General features: G+C 49.2%; 8 protein-coding genes across 8 annotated transcripts; 2 read left to right on the top strand and 6 right to left on the bottom strand.

The window, feature by feature from the left end:
* Positions 1-237: 237 nt before the first annotated feature.
* On the bottom strand, positions 238-567 carry PENARI_c006G04868 (uncharacterized protein; the record flags this gene model as incomplete). Its single annotated transcript, XM_022630321.1, has 1 exon — positions 238-567. The coding sequence occupies one exon, from the start codon at positions 565-567 to the stop codon at positions 238-240; it is 330 nt and encodes a 109-aa protein (XP_022489640.1).
* A 1,555-nt stretch (positions 568-2,122) lies between these two features.
* Positions 2,123-3,634, bottom strand: PENARI_c006G06869 (argininosuccinate lyase ARG4; the record flags this gene model as incomplete). The annotated part of the gene is made up of 3 exons (XM_022630417.1): positions 2,123-2,631; positions 2,687-3,517; positions 3,580-3,634. 3 exons carry the CDS (start codon positions 3,632-3,634, stop codon positions 2,123-2,125), a joined length of 1,395 nt encoding a protein of 464 aa, XP_022489884.1.
* A 772-nt stretch (positions 3,635-4,406) lies between these two features.
* Positions 4,407-5,720, bottom strand: PENARI_c006G00293 (uncharacterized protein; the record flags this gene model as incomplete). Its single annotated transcript, XM_022630103.1, has 1 exon — positions 4,407-5,720. The coding sequence occupies one exon, from the start codon at positions 5,718-5,720 to the stop codon at positions 4,407-4,409; it is 1,314 nt and encodes a 437-aa protein (XP_022489650.1).
* Positions 5,721-6,332: 612 nt separating this feature from the next.
* On the bottom strand, positions 6,333-7,118 carry PENARI_c006G08512 (uncharacterized protein; the record flags this gene model as incomplete). Its single annotated transcript, XM_022630494.1, has 2 exons — positions 6,333-6,934; positions 7,025-7,118. 2 exons carry the CDS (start codon positions 7,116-7,118, stop codon positions 6,333-6,335), a joined length of 696 nt encoding a protein of 231 aa, XP_022489566.1.
* A 1,255-nt stretch (positions 7,119-8,373) lies between these two features.
* On the top strand, positions 8,374-8,820 carry PENARI_c006G11547 (uncharacterized protein; the record flags this gene model as incomplete). Its single annotated transcript, XM_022630640.1, has 3 exons — positions 8,374-8,403; positions 8,460-8,670; positions 8,729-8,820. 3 exons carry the CDS (start codon positions 8,374-8,376, stop codon positions 8,818-8,820), a joined length of 333 nt encoding a protein of 110 aa, XP_022489915.1.
* A 2,740-nt stretch (positions 8,821-11,560) lies between these two features.
* On the bottom strand, positions 11,561-12,718 carry PENARI_c006G00506 (NAD(P)/FAD-dependent oxidoreductase; the record flags this gene model as incomplete). The annotated part of the gene is made up of 1 exon (XM_022630113.1): positions 11,561-12,718. One exon carries the CDS (start codon positions 12,716-12,718, stop codon positions 11,561-11,563), a length of 1,158 nt encoding a protein of 385 aa, XP_022489794.1.
* A 779-nt stretch (positions 12,719-13,497) lies between these two features.
* PENARI_c006G09473 (pirin family protein) lies at positions 13,498-14,403 on the bottom strand (the record flags this gene model as incomplete). Its single annotated transcript, XM_022630540.1, has 1 exon — positions 13,498-14,403. One exon carries the CDS (start codon positions 14,401-14,403, stop codon positions 13,498-13,500), a length of 906 nt encoding a protein of 301 aa, XP_022490026.1.
* A 769-nt stretch (positions 14,404-15,172) lies between these two features.
* Positions 15,173-19,035, top strand: PENARI_c006G06357 (fungal specific transcription factor domain-containing protein; the record flags this gene model as incomplete). The annotated part of the gene is made up of 4 exons (XM_022630392.1): positions 15,173-15,243; positions 16,996-18,144; positions 18,222-18,619; positions 18,686-19,035. 4 exons carry the CDS (start codon positions 15,173-15,175, stop codon positions 19,033-19,035), a joined length of 1,968 nt encoding a protein of 655 aa, XP_022489496.1.
* Positions 19,036-19,129: the final 94 nt, after the last annotated feature.

The following is a 19,129-nucleotide window of genomic DNA, read 5'->3' as shown; positions in this document are numbered from 1 at the left end:
CTTCCAATCGTTGAAAGTTGCCCTAACTGGCATACACATCGAGTGCATCGCTTTGATCCGGGGATTCCTTGACATCTTGAATGCCAAATAATCTCCAAGAATATCGTTTGACATGAAGAATCTGCTTCCTCGAGCAGCTAATACCTGCACGGGGAGCAAGCAGTGGTATGTCTGCACTGCAGGGAACTTTCGTGGATGCTGCTCCAGTGACCCGTGTACGAGCGGCATCTGTCCGGATTATGATAAAGATGATACCTCGAGCACTTCAGTTCCTGGGGCTACATCCGCAGCGGGGTTGACAGCAATCACGGCGAGAATAGGGATTCCGCTTGTCTCATCAGTCACGACATCCTCATCAAGTAACTTGTCGGCAGATTCGTCTACTTCATCATCGTCAACATCGTCAACAATAGATCCTGCGATGACTTCGTCTACAAGTTCAGACACGACCACAACTACAGCGACGTCCACAATCTCGACAACTTCAAACGCCACGCGTGTCACTGGGTTGTCCTCTGTCCTAGGTGTGAGCCATGTAAGCACCGCCGCACCATCATCAGCATCCATCACTTCAGGAACCGCATCCAACCGGGGTGCCTTAATCGGTGCCGTGGTGGGAGGCGTAGCAGGTTTGATAATCTGTGCCACCCTACTCTTTTGTTGCTACCGCCGCAGAAGAAGACAAGGCAAACACGAGAAACGATCATCCATAATCTCATGGTATCCACACGGAGCATCCCGATCTCGCTACGACCGAAATAGGTCATCCGAAGCAAAGGCAATATCACCATCCGACAGCGATGGATACACAGCAAGTGGTAAGCTCACGAAACCCCAAACCAAACCACCCACCAGGAACCCAATCAACAAACACCCACTAACCCAAACAAACAAACAAACAGTCCCATCAAACTCATCCACGACAAACTCACCAACAACCTCGCCATCAACAGAACACGGAAGAACAAGCACAGCAACCCTCACAATGGGCAGCTGCGGTTCACATCCCGGTCCCGGTCCAGGATCCTCATCAACAAATCTAATCCCCGGCCCCCTAAGACTAAAAGCCTCCTCCTCAATCCCCCCAAATCCCCCAATCCCACCCTTCTCAAACGAACTAGCCGCATCAGTCCCAATCCCCCTCCCACAACGCCAAGGCTCTACCCCGGAACTACCAGATATAAGCTTCTACCGACTCCGCTGCGAACTAGCCGCGTATTCACAGAGCGAGCTTATAAACGTCCCGATTGACCAGCGCTGGCGTCAGAATCAGAATCAGGATCAGAATCAGAATAGTAGGGCTATGCCGAGGGCTTGGGAATCGGCGTCGTCCATCCCTCTTGCTTATACGCGTGGAGGGACGAGTCAGAGCCCCGGCCAGAGTGGGAGTAAGAATGGGAATGGGAGCCCGGTCAGGCAACACGCTGGTCGGGTCATTACCGCCGACGGGGTTGTCCTAGGTGCAAATCTAGATCGGTATTCCAGTGAGACGGAGGTTGGGAGGTCGTTGGATAGGGGGAGGATTGTTGGGAGGGATTGTGATGAACATGTTATGAGTTTTATGTATTATGAGAATGGTAGGAGGGCTGAGAGGGCTTAGAGAGGAGGAGGAGGGCTGGGGGATGCATGTGGAATTGAGATGTGGGATACGGCGCATGGGCGAGGGAGGGTGAATAGTGCTCCGAGGGAGGGGCAGAGGACTCAGGCTGCGACGGCGATTCTGGAGGACGACCTGAGCACTTTGGATTGTGATGGTGATGGTGATGTTCCGCCTGCTTATGATGGGAAGGATAGTTCATCTGAGCTTGACATTAAGCCTCTTGCTGGGAGGATGGAGATGAGTGTTCGGACTTGAGGTTAGGGGTTTGGGGTGGATGGTAACGTGTGATTGTTGTTGGTTTTATGATGTTTTGGTTTCCTTTGTCGTTCATTGTGTTCAATATTCATGGAGATGCAGGTGACTCTGGTGGGTTATAGTGTTAATTTAGTCGAAGTAAATGACGAAGTTAGGACATAGTACGGTACTCTGGCTCCTAAAAATCAACAATTCAAGTCATATATTCATTTTTGTCTACCCGAAAGCGCAGCTTATTTTCCAGTCATATATCGTATCCAAAAGAATTTACAGGAGGTTCTTCAGCACGGCAGTCTGCTCCAGAACAGCGCGCTTGCTGGTGCCACCAATGGCATCCTTAAGCTCGACCGCACGCTCGTAGTCAAGGCAAGCCTGGACGTCAGCGTCGAAGCGAGAGTCGACCTCCTGGAGCTGCTGCAGAGAGAGGGTGTCCATGGGGACGGAGGTGTTCTCAGCGAGTGCAACAACACGTCCGGAGATGTGGTGGCCCTCACGGAAAGGAACACCCTTGCGGACGAGGTAGTCGGCGATCTCGGTGGCCAGCATCTCGGGGGCGAGAGCGGCGGTCATCTTCTCGGGGATGACGGTGAGAGTGGAGAGGACACCGGTACCGATCTGGATGCTGTCGCTGACAGTCTTGACGTGGTCGAGCATGGGCTCGACACTCTCCTGCAGGTCCTTGTTGTAGGTAGTAGGCAGACCCTTGATAGTGCACATCAGGCCGGCCATTTGGCCGAAGGCACGGCCAGCCTTACCGCGGAGCAGCTCCAGGCTGTCTATGAGGGGTGTTAGTATACTTGTTTATCAAGAAAACCTTAAGTGCATGCTTACCGGCGTTCTTCTTCTGGGGCATCAGGGATGATCCAGTGGAGTAGGCATCCGACAGGCGGACAAAGCCGAACTCGAGACTGCTGTAGATGATCAAGTCCTCGGCCCAGCGAGAGATCTTGAGCATGAACGAGCTGCCCCACTGCATCATCTCCATGGCAAAGTCACGGTCGGCAACAGCGTTCATGGAGTTGTACAGCAAGCCATCGAAGCCAAGCTCCTTGGCCATAGCCTCACGGTCAATGTTGAAGGGGTTACCAGCAAGGGCACCGGTACCGAGGGGGCTGCGGTTAACACGGCGGATAACCTCACGCAGACGCTGCAGCTCGCTAGCGAAAGCAGTAGCGTGGGACAGCAGCCAGTGGGACCAGCGGACGGGCTGGGCCTTCTGCAGGTGGGTGTAGCCGGGCATGATGTAGGCGATGTCCTGCTCAGCGCGGGCAATAGAGACCTTGATGAGATCGCACAGGTGGCTCTCGATAAGACGGAGCTCATCGCGCAGCCACAGGCGCATGTCCGTGGCAATCTGCTCATTGCGCGATCGGCCGGTGTGCAGCTTGCCGCCAATCTCCTTGCCGATGATCTCGCCCAGACGGCGCTCGTTGGCGGTGTGGATGTCCTCGTCGTTCTCCTTGGCGATGAAGGTGTTTGATTGCCATTCCTCGGCGATCTGCTTGAAGCCGCGCTCGATCTCGGCGAACTCTTGCGGGGTGAGGATGCCGGACTTGGTGTTAGCGCGGGCGAAGGCAATGGAGCCAGCGATGTCCTGCTTCCAGAAGACACGGTCGTAGGGCAGGGACATGTTGTACTGCACCATCAGGGGGTCAAGGCCCTCTGTTTTTTTGGCGTATGAGTCAGTGGGATTTTTGGTGGGATGAAAGGGTTGGAGTACTCACGGGTGAAGCGGCCTCCCCAGAGCATGTTCTCGGCGACACCTTTTTGGTTACTCATTTTGAATGGTATGAGAAGAGTCAATGGCTTGAAAATGGAGGGAAAGGAGGAGAAGAAGAGGTGAAGTTCGACTGCGTGGTTATCACGGTGGCCGATCATCGGTACGCTAAACCCAATCGGGCATATCTGGGGTGTTTACGGCTGTTCACAGTCAACACTTCTTACAAGTAAGCAATGAACTGGATTTGGTTCTCTCAATAAATGTAGACATAGGGATTGAGATTTTAGCATGTATTAATGTTGGCTGTAAGGCTATCTGAGAGTGAAACTACATCGTTCGCCCCAAAATATATTTTGGGAACATGCAGACTACAGGGCCGTTTTTTTATCTCATACAAGGTGGTTTATGCATACAAATCGTGATTAACCGAGAAATGTCGCGCTATAATGGAATGAGAAGTACGGAAAGCCTTGCTCTATAATATACTAAGTACACTGGTAGCTGATTCCAGGTTTGATAGGCGACTACAGGTCTAACCTGCTTAATCAAGATATGATACCCTATGAAAGCCTACAGGAGAGTGGGATCTGAAGAGAGAGGCTGAATTGTTTATTCGAGACGTACCACCGTACTACCGTCCTTACCAAACAAGTTCCATATCGCAATAGCACTACAAGAAAGGACTTTGGCTTTTATAGGACATTCCTTGTACATAACGACCAATTGGACTATCATAACACGCATATTCTATTTCTCGCTTCATGAATATTTCCAAAGCAAACAAGCCGTGGCTACGCTATTATTCTACAAGAATAATAAGGAGAAGCAAGTTCAGTCGCAGAGCTCGACAACAGTCCAGGTAACAGTTGTCAACACCTTACCCCCAATCTTCTCCATAACCCTCCGACTGGCCTTATTATACCCAGCCACCTCAGTATGCGTCCACTCTCCCACCTGATCTCGAGCCAAAGTATCCCCAGACTGAATAGTCCCAGCCCCAAAGATGCCATCAGCCGCCATACCATGACGCATGATTGCCTTGGACAAGAGGAGCGCAAGACCCCTGCCACGATGTTCAGGCTCAACATGCAACGTAGCCAACGCTCCATCAACCCCAAGGAACCCCCACGCAATAGGCATCTCATCACCACTCTCATTTCCATTATCCTTAGAATCAGAATCAGAATCACAATAAAGCGCCATACCAGGCATAGAAGAAAGCTGTCTCCTAGACCTGGGAATATGCGTCCGACTCTGCACAAGATCCAAATGTACATCGAGAACACCTACTCTCCCGAGACGATCCCGGAACCGATAACCAGGCGGCAGGGACAGATCAGAAAAAAGATCACGATCAGCCAGACTGCCAGACCCGGATCCGTCCGCGGGAGCGAACTCAGATCTCCGGAAAAAGTACTTGTGGTATGGTGGATCATCGAAACGATGGATCCGGATATTAGGTAGCGAATCGTCATCTGTGTATTTGCCAGATCGCTGCAGCAGGCTGAAGAGACCTGTATGAAGGCTTCCGATTAGGAAGGCCTGTGGGTCAGGAGCGGGGATCAGGGGCACGCCTTTATTGGCATGTGCATTGGCATCGGCATTGTCAGAGATTGCCGAAGCCACGCGAGTCTCTGCATTGTCTGGATCGACATCGACATCGGCTGGCGTAGCTGAAGCCGGATCCCGGCCCAGGGATGACAGGTACGGCGACAGCAAGTGGGTTTTGACATATGAAAGTAGAGCCAATAGTTGCGCGCGGGCCTGGTCGCGGACGGGCTGGCTAGCTGAGAGGGAGTAAACAATGGAATTGGATTCCGCACTCGCGGCTAGTGAGTTAATTTGGGCTGCACTACGGCTGACAGCGTCGATCGGGTCGATTGACGTGTGCTCCGCTTCGAGGCTGGAATAGATGTGCATCTGGGTCTCGCGGCCGAGAAAGAGATCCACCCGCGCAGCCAGCCACGGCTTTTCAGGGTCAGGGGTTGAGCTGGGCGGGAAAGTTGCTAGGACCTTAGCGGTCGGTGATGGGTAGGCATTGCCGTGTTGGATGCGTCGGAGTAGAGTTGTGGAATACGGCAATTGTGATACAAGTATCGGTATTATTGCTGCTGCATCGTGCTCGTAGAAGGTGCAGGACTCCATGCCGACTTGCGATCTTCCCGGGTTCCTGGTTCAGGGGCTGGGCGTGCAGAAGACTGATCTGATCAAATGCCGACACTATTGATGTTAAATGTTCACGGAATGGACAGAGGTTGACTGACAGGCTGACAGGTTGACAGGCCGGGTTAGTTCAAGTGACATGACTCAGAGTGCCCATGTGGATCACCCCATCCCAGGTGTCTACAGCAAGACATAGGGCAGGGGGCTGAGCTAAACCACACCAGGTTAAAAGGCTTCGGATCTTAGTTAAATCGCGAATTCACTAGTTCGAAGTATTTGTCACTCTTTAGTCGGTCTGTGCTTGGTGCCTGTGGCGGTGCGGCACTATTGATTTCCACGATCTACGGGCGATCTCTGTCAATCCTGCATTGGCGCTATGCTAATTGTTATGACGCAAATGATGGTATTATTCTACTAGTTTCCGGAATAATTTTCCTAGGCCAGTGGTTGAAAGAAACTATCTGCAGGGACTGACATACTCCACTGTGCATTGAGGACCTAGCCCCTTTCACCAGATATTTTTTTGGGATCCGAGAACAGACAAAAGAAAAAGGAAAAAAAGAAGAAGATTCGTCTCTCATCATGCGCCCTATCCTACCAGGGACTGCGCGCTCCAACCATCCAATCCTCCATAGCTAGCCATTCACTCCACCGCGCCTCGGCCACTCGAATCTCGTCCTCCGAAGGGTCACGCAGGGGCCTTAAGAAAGGGGTTTGTTCATCTGGGGAAATATCGTATGCGGCCTTGGTTGCTGCCCAACCACTGCTCTTGGCTGTGAATAGATAGTTGGCCCGCTCTTGCTTGTAGATCACCCCCACCCCAGCTTCCCAGTCATTTCCAAAGAAAGCATTCATGACAGTCGGGGAGTCTTGAGCAGTGACAATTAGTCTGCGGATATAAGGCCGGAGAGAAACAAACGGCATTGAAGTAGATTGAGCAGCCGGAGCCAGCTCAGCAGGTCGCTGGTTTGGAAGTCGGATATTGATAAAGGCGGCAACAGACAATACTGCCGGGGTATGCTGGCTATAGTCGACGAAATGCTGCACGCAGTTCTTATAGTGCGGGAACCAGCCAGAGGGGTCGACCCGGCCAAACTCGCCGTCTGTCAGGATCGACTGCAGCTCTGGGTTCGTCCCCTCATCGCGAGGACGCTCGCGCCTATCCGAGATGCGTTCAGTCTCTCGTCCGACGGATCCTGGACCAAGGGAAAAAAAGTCTCAGAATGCTGGTCACGGCGCAACCGGTGCGACAAGACCGGAGGGGAACTGGGGCATTGATCACTCACTTTGAGCGTGTTGCTCGCGCGAGCAAGGCTCGCGCATGTCCATATGAGAGTTTTCCCAGTACTCTCTTCCTGAACCCTGCATGCTCAGTGACATGTTTGACAGTTGACATATGTGGATTGATCTGTAAAAGGCAAGTTTGCAAGTTCTAAGAGAAGGTTGGAGATGTCTGGAGTTAGAATGATGTATCTGGGTGAGGCGAACGGGGGCCCTTATAGCCCCGCGTTGGCGGGCTAGACGGGGAAGACCGAGCCATCAAGGGTGTCAATAAAAAAAATCGATAACCTTTGAAGATCTCAAGGGACGGACTAGTTCGGTGGTGGAGAAATCAAGCTATCAAGCCACAGGGAAGCTTGAGCCACAGATCACTAGCCACGGTGAGCCCGAAGATGTGGCTCGTGCGCTTATCCCCTTTTAGCAAGGGATGTGTGGCTGTGACGACAATGTGATTGTCAACTAGCCCTAACTTGGTAACCCCCACCGTCAATCTCATTCGTTTAGTCTTCCAATAGTTCCCCCGCTAGTCTCGGTCAATCTCGTCCTAGATTAAGGGAGGATTTGAGATCTGATCTTTGTTCGCTTGATAAACTTTGGGGACTTCGCTTAAGGCTTGCGAATTACTCGCCTGTCTTGCCCTGTGCGATGCGCCTGACACTTTCAAGGCCCACTTCTCCCGCCTAACATAGGATGTTATTCGGTTTTACCGATTAGTGTTCAAAGCCCGGAAATGTTCGGTGGATCTGGAATCACATCATGGGGATCCGCAGCGAGTCTCCAGGGAACAGGCTTTTACATTGCATACTCGTGCGGTAATGTGTTGCAAGGAAACAAAAATACAAACAACGTGGGAAGCAGGATGCAAGGGAAAACTAAAAAGAGAAGCAATTCGTGGCATTTGCAGGGATCACCCCAGCTCAATAATTTAATTCTCGTATTATGACATTATCCTCATCGGGCACTCCGACAGATCGGTGAATCGGCCCTGACGCTCAGACAACAGACTTCCGCCAATGATCGTCCCTTGTTGCATGTTCATGGGGGCCCTGGAGTCCCGACTTCCTGGATGCGACAAAATCCTATCTATCAGGATGGGACACACTAGACGACCACTAGATGTACATCAGTCTGACGTTCGGACTCCCCCGCTTCCAAATTAACCTGCGGCTGAGGGTTTCCAAATCATGTTCCAAGTCATTTAAGTGCAGCCTCGCCTCTTGAGACCTGCAGCTCAACACTTCCAACACTTCAACACTCTGCAAAGTTTCTTGTCCCGTCATCTTGCATTCACACGGTCGCAACTCAAGTTCTGGAATAAACAGCCCTAATTCCAACTCACCACTTTTTCCTCACCATGAGTTACAAGACCAACTATGAGCTCTACGTGAGTAACTATCTATATAATTCCACAAAATATTTTTCTAATGTTATACTTTTCAGTCTCGAGGGAGCATCGATAGCAGACGCTCACCGCCGCCCGACGAGCTTCTCTCACCGTTGGCAACGCTTTACCCACATGTCACAGCCCTGCAGCCCAAATACGACCCCAGCAACTGCACCTTCACCGGTTATCACCACACGGGATATTGGGCTGCAGCCTATACGACACAGCCTCTCGAGGATCCTTTCATTCCCTCGCGTCGCGGCAGTGGTAAGCATCGATTTGGTTCATTATACTTCGGTCGCATCAGATTCTAACATTACTCTAGATGGTCTTCAATGTCGATTTGTCTCTAAACTTCGCCGTCTTCTTAGCCGGGACGATTTAAAGTCCAGGCGGGGATCCCGGGCCACTGCATAAACTGCATCTCTTTCTGTTTTGGATGTTCCTTTCGACACCACACACTCGACTGCAACTTATCCTTCTCTTTCACCTCTTGCCCTCTTATCCTTCTCTTTCACCTCTTGCCCTCTTATCTGAGACCGCTCTTTTCGAACCTTTCACTCTTCGCCATTCAGGTCCTATTATTCGGGATCCTGATCTTGCTTCTTTTCCTTTGTCTATCTTTTGACTTTGACTTTGACTTTACAAGCGCATCTTTATGTTGTTTTACTGGGAAGCGAGCTATCAGCGAGGTGTTTTGGAGCAACATGCCCGGATCGGGCTTTGATTTTGAACATGGCATTGGCATTTTGCAAATATTCTATATTTGGTTCTGATGTATATAAAGGAAGACTGCCTGTTACATACGGAAGCATGGAAGCATACATGGAGGATTAATACAAAGTCCACATTTACCAACAAAACTACCGCTTCACTTCATCATGCGTTAAAACTACCCATGTCAAACCGTACCTGAACCTAGTAGTAGTGGCGTTTTGGTTTCTGGTTAAGGATAGAATGGACGTGTGTACGGTATGGCGACCCAGCTAGATAGCCAACTTGTCAATTGAGTCATATCTCCCTGCTAGAGAAAGCCGGGGCCCTACCCGATCGGGCTAGTCGCAAATAAAACAAGGCAAGGCAATGACGCAACAATAACTTAATTGCTTTTCCAGACCCCAAATGCCTCGTGGATAATCCCGATCATACGGTTGCAGTGCCACACCTGTAGCGCCAGGGGTTAAGGGGGGCAGACTACGTACTAACATCTCAGAGTCACACAAAGGATGCATTAGGCGCAAATCCCCCAATCTAGTCCCCGTGACTCGCATTGGCCCCCAGCCCGTCGATCACCTCAACATGTGTACTGTAAACACCGACCAGTAGTGATCGACGAATAACCACGCTATCGGCGACCCCCGCAACTCCTCCGATAACCACCTTATCTTGTGACCATGGGCACGAATGGCGAACCGGTTAGGCTGCATGAACTAGATGCAGGTCCCTGGGATAATTCCAATAACCATGCAGTAACTAGTTGGCGAACATCTTGTTGTTTTTCTTGCAGGACTATGTGATACAAAGTTTTGGATATGCGTCCTATTGGAATTGGAGCTTAGTTTTGGGGATAGTTTTTGAGGTTTGGGCAACTCGAGGCTGGGCGGGTTCCCAAGGGCCGACCCGTGAAGATCATTAGAGTGGGTTTGCGCATGGCCAAAGTATTTGAGATTCTACCGGCTTTTGGGTCGGTTTTTGTGTTGATCTTCGGGTTATGGATGTGAGGTTGTAACGTTGTACATGGATTTACTTTCTATAGTTGTTTGATTCTTTTTTATTCTTATTTTATATAGTACCATGGGAGCTAGGGTGTTGTTTTGAGGCAATGCCCAATAAGTCACTACTGTATAGTATTTGTCTTCATTAAGCGAAACGGGCAAGGAAGCTGCTAGGAGATCTGCCGGCAAAGATTATCCAAGGCAGCGAATAAGGAGAAGCACATTTTGGAAGTACGTGATTACGGTAGCAAGGAGTGCATTTATTAAGGTGATCTGTATTCCAATTTACAGTCTATTCCATGGAATTTGATGCAGGGGATTATTGAATATTATTGGCTGATCGAGCTTTTTATATGTAGGATATGACGACCTGTGAAATTGACAACGAAAATAATCGCTTCAAGGCCTTCGAAGGCAACACTCTCACCCGTAACGCCCAAGGCCACCGGTATTGACCATTTACTACCCTATATTACCACCTTTCTGCGTAGTGACCTTTACAGTGTAGGCGATATACTACGAAAAGAGACGAAGGGCTGGTTTCTTTAAGGATCCAACGAATTATTCTAATATGTGAAGGCTAGGCTATACTTTTATAAACCTAGTAACGAGATCGAATTAAGAATACACGTTTGGTCCGACGGAAAGAAGACTTGATATTTAGTGCATGAAATATAGTGTCTGGGAGGCCTTTTCCTCTCTCAATACACGCGAAAAGGCGGTGCTGTTAACTCCAGGTGATGTCAGAGAAGTCATCGATATCTCCAATTGGCCGGATACAGGAAATAGTGGTGACAGTTATGAGCCCGGCTCGCGCCTACTGGGACTATATTTGCTATTATTCTTGAAGCTATTCGGAAGCTGAAAGATCCTGGAAGCATCACGCCGACGTCCTACCCCTAAATACCTGTGAAGTAAGAACAGTTTTAGTGTTTGCAGGATAGGACCTGTTAACTAGGTAAGACGAAGATGCCTAAGCAACAAATGGTATGGGGAATACAGAGACTGATTCTTGAGAACTTCTGGGTTCTCTGTGAGACCGCGCAGTCTCCAGGTTTAGGTAGGTAAGCGAGGCAGATGGCCCAGTTATGTGTGCAATACAATAAGGTGGATTGTATGAAGAGACTGAACGCTGGTCCTTCCTGGGACCAGCGTGAATTGCCTATATACAGACTGGCCCATTCGTGGGCGTTGAGGTCCTGGATCATCCTTTCACCGTACGTCCTGAGGCATCTATCTAGGAGCAGCAACGGGGAGAAAGTGTGCTCGCCGGGGCATTTGGAGGAAGCGGGTGGAAGAGTGGGTTGTGTAGAGATATGAAGTATAATTGCTGAAGGGAACAGAACTTTATATAAAACAGTGCGGAACTTGTCTTCCTGCGTAATATTCAAACGCACCTGGGCATGTCTGACAAGGCTGATTCATCAACACAGCGTTCATCTTCACTTGGCTGCAACAGCCGCTTGAGCCTTTGAAATCAAAAAGTCCTTGCCCTTGACCATCTTCACCATTGCACTCCATGGAGTCCAACCAAATATCAACCCCGTACCCCCGGTCGAGCCCACCGGCACCACCATCATAATCTTGTCTCCCTGATCGTAGGCCTTGCGTTTCCCTCCCCGACCCTGAATATCCGCCTTCAGGTTACTTGCCAGAACAGCCGCCTGCTCCTGTGCCTTGAAGGACAATCTCATCGAGTTATTGGTGATATCCCCCGCCGCAAAGATCGGCAATGACGCCGACTTTGATCTACCCCGTCCCTTGACTCGGAGCTCTTTATCGACGACAACCCATCCGTTTTCATCCAGAAACTCCACGGGAATGAAGTCATTGTTCGGCAAAACACCAGTGGTAGGGATATACAAGTCCGCATCCAACTTGCTCCCGTCCTTATCCAGTGTGACTGTCCATTTGCCGGAATCCGGGTTCTGCACTGCACCAGTAACCTTTCGACTCGTCAAAACATTCACTCCTTGAGCAAGGAGAAACTTCTCCGCTGCCATGGAGCCACCTGGCTTCAACATGGGCAGGATACGATATGAGGCCGACACCAGCGTGATGTTGACTTTTCGTCCGGCCAGCTGAGCAGCCTCGGCGATTTCACCAGCAAGTTCGACACCGATAGGTCCTGCACCGCCGATGACAATATTCTGGGCGGTATTAATGCGGTCCTGGGCATTATGAATCAAGGTCTTCATGTTGTTGGAGCCGGATTGCTTGAAGGGAATTGGGGTGGCATTCTTCTCGATGGTAGACGCAGTGGTGCTGCCAGATGCGATGACCAGGTAATCAAAAGAAATGGTACGGGTATTGTTGTCAATGGAGACGGTCTTGGCGGACACATCAATGGCAGACGCGCGGCCTTGGATGAATTTGAAGGATTTCTTGGGATAGCGACTGAATTCCTTTTCGATGGGGAGGAGGTATTGTTCGGATTTGAAGGCGTCTCGTTTGGCGAGAATTCGGGGGGCAGCGATGGTGAAGTAGAAAGTTGGAGACGGATTGATGAGGGTGATTTTGATGGAGGGAATGTCTTTGAGAAGGGAATGGGCAATTGGAATGCCAGCGAAAGAGGCGCCAATAATGACAACTTCGGACATTATAGTAGAAAGAAGGAAGAAGGGAAGGAAATATCAGAAGAGAAAATAGAATTAAAGATAGTCGTCTTAGGGTAAAATGGAGTGTAGGATGAATGCGGGTTATTCGAAATTCAGAGGAATAAGGATGAATAACGATTGAGTCAAACTATGGACATATTTTGGGAGATATGAGGCGTTGTCAATATTTATAACATATTTCATACATCATGTTAAAGATGGAATTTCTCCTTTTCGGGAGAAACATAGATTTGTCAGGTTTACCTAAACAATTTTCTTAAGCTTTGTCAACTAGCCACCAAGTATCACGATGCTGGTTAATTAAGGTTCAGAGAGGAAGAAACTTTTGTGGGCCTTGAATTTAGTGAAAAGTTTCAAAATTCAGCATTACTCAGGATTAATAATCTTTGTTACAGTATAAATTGTATCGTCTGCGTAAGTTATGGCTAAGTGACAGTTGGGAAGCGAATGGTCATGGTTGATGCTCTAGAATAACATGAAAAATTAAATGGAATGAGCTGAAGTTTGTCCTGTTGCAGATTATGAGAATGGGGTTGAACGTGGACGCCATATGTGAACGTGATTGAATTGAAAGAAATGTACAGAGTGCTGAAACTATTGGTATGTACATAAAAGAGGCCAAAACGGCGATATCTCGTAATGGATTTGCAATAGAAACTGTCCCCCTGAAGAGGCCGGGGCTGGTACCGATGGTAATAGATGGTTGCGTGAGCAATTAACGCGCAGACTCCAATCTCCAATCCAGACTCCCATACCCCTAATCAACTCGATATTGGTTTTGTGATGCTACTCCGCCAACCAATTGCTCTCTCAAAACCATTCTCTCCATTACGGAAATCAGAAATGGCTTGGTATATTTCCTCCTCGCTCGTACAAACAAAAGGTCCATGATGCACAATGCGCTGCTTCAGAGGCTCCCCGGACAGAAGCAGGAAGCGAGAAACCTCCCCATCTTCCGGGACCGAAGCTTCAATATGGGTTCCCGCCGAATCGAAGATGACATTGTGATAAAGTTTGACTTCATTGCTAGACACCTCAGAGTGAAAGGTTGTGGTACCCTCCAGGACATAGGCAAAAGTGTTCCAACAAATGGGCACAATTTGCTTGACTCGGCCTCCCGGTCGAATGGTGATATCCAGATACCAAATGGGCGTGTAGGTCAGGTCCTGTTTAGACTCTTCTCCATGCGACTGCCCTAAAATCACGGAGACTGTCACCCGGCCCTGATCGACTTCCACTTTGGGAACTTGAGACACATTCACGTATCGGTATCGCGGCTCAACGTATTTCAGGGCTTTTGGCAGGTCGATCCAGACCTGTATTCCCATGCCAGGGCTGCCGTCCGGACTCTCCCGGGGCATCTCCGCATGCATGATTCCCCGACCAGCGGTCATAAATTGTAAGTCACCGGCAGTTAGGGTGCCTCGATGTCCTGTAAAATCTTCATGATCGGAGCTTCCACTGAGACAGTAGGTGATCGTCTCCTGACCGCGGTGAGGATGTTCTGGGAATCCTGCTTCGGAGCCCACCGTGGCATGGTCGAAAAGTAAGAATGGGGTGAAATTGCGTAGTTTGGGGCTTCCAATGGATCGACGGACCGTCGCTCCGTCTCCTTCCATTACGTCCACTCCCTGGAATATATTTTGGATCTTGCGCGGAATATTCATATTGTGTTGCGGTGTCACTGTTAATTTAGGAATGAAATCGGCGGAGTAGGCATGTGCGAATATACGAATGTTTATATGAATATAAGGACCCCCAAACCTATAACTATGCTTTGGAATCAATTTTAGGTAATTAGTCATCGGGTAGTACTTAACTAACAGCCCTACCCAGGTGGAGGTAGTTAATTAGTAAAACAGGTGGTGTCCCAATCAGAACCCCGAAATTAAGGTTCATTTACCTAAGCGGAAGTCTCGGCCCCGGAGGCGTTGTTAAGCTCCGACAGGGTCCCTTGACTGTGTGTCAGCGGACTATTGGCAATTTGGCGCAATTTACAGAGTATTATTCAGCGATTAGCTCATGATGCAAATGAGGCAATCCTAGCCCCAGGGCCAAGCATATCAGGAAAACGTTGAAATATCAAGTTTAGAAAAATACAGTGAAAGATCATCCATCTCAGAATGAGAATTATCTTACCTCATTAAGTTACTCCGTACTGCGTACGGAGTACATTGTTTTAACAAATCCCCACCGCTGGTCAGGGTAAAATGCAGCTACCATGGTTTGCCGCGGACGGATTAATACACGGCGGGATTATATGGAGTACACTAAGAGCGGACCAACTCCTGCAGAAGGGCCGATTTCTTCGGTCGGAATCTAAGAATAGGCCGCTGTTATTGAGAACTAGTCAATCGTCGTGATTGAATAAAAGCTCTTATAGATACAAGGTTTGTTTCGACTATTGGGAACTTCAGACTGAATTCTTAGGTTACCATGGCTGATGAGCGCAAGAAAATCGAGGGTGCAGTGGCTCGACCAATCCGCCACCCTGACTTCAAACCACTGTAAGCCTCGCGTCCACCGTTCGATGCAGATACCCGTGCCTTCTATTACACGCGGAACCCAAATCCAGACTGGGGCTACGGTACCGGAGCCAACTATGCCCATGCATAAGCCTCTGCTAATGCTTCCTCTGCTAATGCATCCTCCGCGGTCCACGTCTCCCTTTCTCTGGCCATCACATGCTCGACAATTACAGGCTCCTGGTCAGCGCCGTTACCCTATGACCGTCGCCTTCGTATCCACCAGATCCTCGGATGGTAGCGGTGAGAATCTAGCGCCTTTCAGCTTTTTCAAGCTTGTCAACATCGAACCACCCCCTCTCCCCCGCCATCGCGATCACTAGCCCTATGGCCGCTGCCAAAGATACTCCAGAGAACTTGCGTAAGTCTCATGAATGAGCCATCAATCCATGTAGTGAGGGTTTCATCGAAGCTGTGAATGCGGCCAGTATTCACGCCCCATGTGGAGTCTCGGAATGGGATATCAGTGGCTTGACCCCAGTGTATGATTGCAAGTCCGTCAAAAGCGCGCGCGTGAAAGAATCTGTCTTTAGCATCGAAGCCAAACTGGAAAATGTTCGTGAATAAATGAAGTAGAGCCAGCCCTGCGCAGAAATTGGGATCTTTCGTGCTGGTAGAGGCCACGTACTTCTGGGCTCGGGGAAGATGCTCTGAACGAGGGGAAGAATATGGTTGATATTGCGGTATGTCTTATGATTCTACATCTTCTTTGCTATTGTTCTACCTTCTCTTCTTTCTGTTGATGTCACAAGTCCCCTGCTAAGTACGGACTTCGGATCTCAAGGCTAATGAGTTAAAAAAGCTGTTACGGCCCGTCAGTAGATTGGGGGATTCTCCTACGGGACAACCCAAGGATTTGAGTTGGAGCGTCTGGGCTTTGAGTTAACTTCGAGGTAACTAAAAAACAAACAAGTTTTTAATCCCGACGGAGTAGTAGAATGATGTTCCGATATATGCTCTTTTTCCAGTTGCATAAAACTGGGTGAAACCTAGAACATACCAATATTGATTAGCGTAATAAATATAATAAAAATCTGGCTCAAGTTAACGTTTTTAACTTATTCCTGGATAATTAGTGTCAATCTTACGCGATGATGACAAACTCGTCGATCATGTCCAGGTGACTAAAGTTAATGCGGAGAAGCTCCTTTAAAGACTTTCAACACTTCTGGACATAATCATGAATTAGCTGCTCTATATTCCGCCACAAAGGACGTCAGTACATATACATACCAATATTCCTAAGCATATGACGAAATGGAGTCAATGCCAAAGTTGGCACTTGCCACTTCCCTCAGACCTCGTGCCTGTGAGAATTGTCGTCGGTACGGTCTTCTACAATCATTGCCCTTGCTATGTGTGACTAACTCAAAATTAGGAGGAAAAAGCGATGTAAGTCCTTGCAGGATATCCCAATACTTGCAATGCCTATCATATGAATCCTTTCCCTTTAGGTGACGGTGGGAAGCCACAGTGTATCCTCTGCATGCACACCAACACAACCTGCACATATCCGCGCTCCTCCTTAAAGCCTGGTCCTAAACCGGGTAAGATCATTGCCAAACGTCAGAATGACATGTTGGACACTAGAGGTAACGCATCCTCCCTCGTGTATCCGCTGGATCTAACCTAACACCTACTAGGATGTAGGAATTCCATTGCCTATAGGACGAGTACTATCTCGAGAAGAGACCTACGCTCCAGTAGTTCTCCCTTGTCTGAGTCTTCTTCTAGTTCGCTGACGTTGCGAACGAACGATGCAGAGAATCGTCCATGTGATATGGGAGAGACGCCAGGAACGTGTTTGCTGGGTCGACCAACCGACGCCGAACCACCGTCCGATAAAGCTTCCATCTTGACCTCCCTCGTCCCTCCCCAGCACTTACTGTCTCATCTGGTGGAAATATTCTTCGACCTCGTGCACCCCCAAATGCGAGTCCTCCACCGACCCTCCTTTCTTTTGTGGATAGAAAGCGGCAATTTCATCTCGGAGCCTGACTCCATCCTCCTCATTCTTACCATCTCCGCGCTGGCTGCTAGATTCTCCGATCGACCCGAGGTAGACCTCTTCGACCGTATGCTTCTGAGTGGGTCCTCTTCGACCCAAAACAATCAAGTTGACTCACGCTTCAAGTGCAGCAAACGCTGCCAGCGAGGAAAGGGTTTCCTGACCCAAGCCAACCAACTTTTCCATCGCGAAGCCTTGCGAATGGAAAAGCTAGAGCTCGAGATAGGAACCCCTCAGAAACCAACAATTCGATTTATCCAAGCGACTACCTTGTTGAGCTTCGGCGAAATCACAGAGACACTCAGTAGCCGCGCGTATTCCCTCGTCTCGGCAGCCGTCCGATTGGCCTACGACTATGGCTTGGATGAGATCGATTGTGATCGCATGCAGCTGAGTTTCGAGCCAAGCGATCATCGGGCCGAATGTGTCAAGAAGGAAGAGCTTCGTCGCGTCTGGTGGGCTATTTCCGACATGGAGAATTTCATTTGTGTAGTCAAGTGCCGACCTCGCCTGATCGATTGGAGTCGATGCAAGACAAGGCTTCCTTGCGATGATGTGGACTGGTTTGAGGGTCATGAAGTGCCTTCGTCTTTCTTACCTGCGAGTGTCTACGACTTGCGCACCTCGCTAGACCTTCCAGCGCACATTTCGGTCATGGGGCAGCGAATCTTAGTTATGCATCTGTTCGCCAACTTAGCCTATCTTGCGGCTAGCAACGATCATGTAGATGGCTGGCATGATTCCATCTCGGCAATTGAAGAATGCCTCGCAGCCTGGAAACCAAATATGGCCCAAAGGGTCGAATCAGGACAGACTGTTGAACCAGTTGAGGGTTTCTCAAATGACGCTCTCATGGCCTACTTGGTCCTTCAAACGTGAGTTTCCACTATTTCTTTCTTTCCCAATTTCCGTAATACAACACTGACCAGAGATCTCTGTCTGTACGTACCAGTGCCGAAATTGTCATGTGCAATATCAGAATGTTCAAAAACGCGACCCCGGGCAATCTTTTCACTTACTATCAAGATCTCTCCAAGGAACGCTCAACTATGGGAATACCATTTGCTAACCATCCGAGGCACAAGACACCCGAATCTCGAGCATTCTCAAAAGCACTTTACGTATCGGATGTTATTTGCTCAACCATCCGTGATCAACCTACGGACTCTATGGGTCCATTCTTTTTCATCGCACCTCTTCTGTGGGCACCGGCATGTCTCCAGTTGTTGGTCAAATCTTCCACAGCCGCTTGGCCGGAGCTGATGGAAAGAGCGTCGCTTTCCTTGAGGATCCTCACTATGAGGATGGAGCAGTGTGCTGAGTTTTGGGGGTTGGGACTCTTCTATCTGGGTACGTGCAGCAAATTCACAAAGATAACAATTTCAAGCCAAACTGATTTATCATTATTTGCCACAGCTTCTTTCTCGCAATTCGAGAAAAAGTTGACCAGAGACCCGCAAGGCGAAGGCTCTCCTATCTCGAGGCATCAATACTTTCCTGACTTTCTTGATGCTTCGTTTCTACGTGAGCTCTCGTCGATCTATTATTTGGATGATGTCTTAACTGGCCTCCCCCGAGATGGAGGCGTTGAAATAGAACAGCATGAAGGATCAACTAATTTGCATGACCTTCTGATGCAGTCGAATGCTTTGCCGGTAAGCTCCGACGGGCTGCTAGGCTATATGGACAATTTCAACTGGATGGAGATTAACTGGGAAGAGATGAGCAGTTGGGTGGCAACAGAATCGGAACTTACTGGTCTGTAGTCTGTCTTGTCGGTCTGTGTGCCTCCATGTGGTAGTCATATACGTGGTATTTATGATTGCCAGATACTTCAACCAGATTATCCATATCCGGTCA

Source organism: Penicillium arizonense, assembly GCF_001773325.1.
Source record: "Penicillium arizonense strain CBS 141311 chromosome Unknown PENARI_contig006, whole genome shotgun sequence".
NCBI lineage: Eukaryota > Fungi > Ascomycota > Eurotiomycetes > Eurotiales > Aspergillaceae > Penicillium > Penicillium arizonense.
This window is presented reverse-complemented; position numbering and strand designations above follow the sequence as displayed.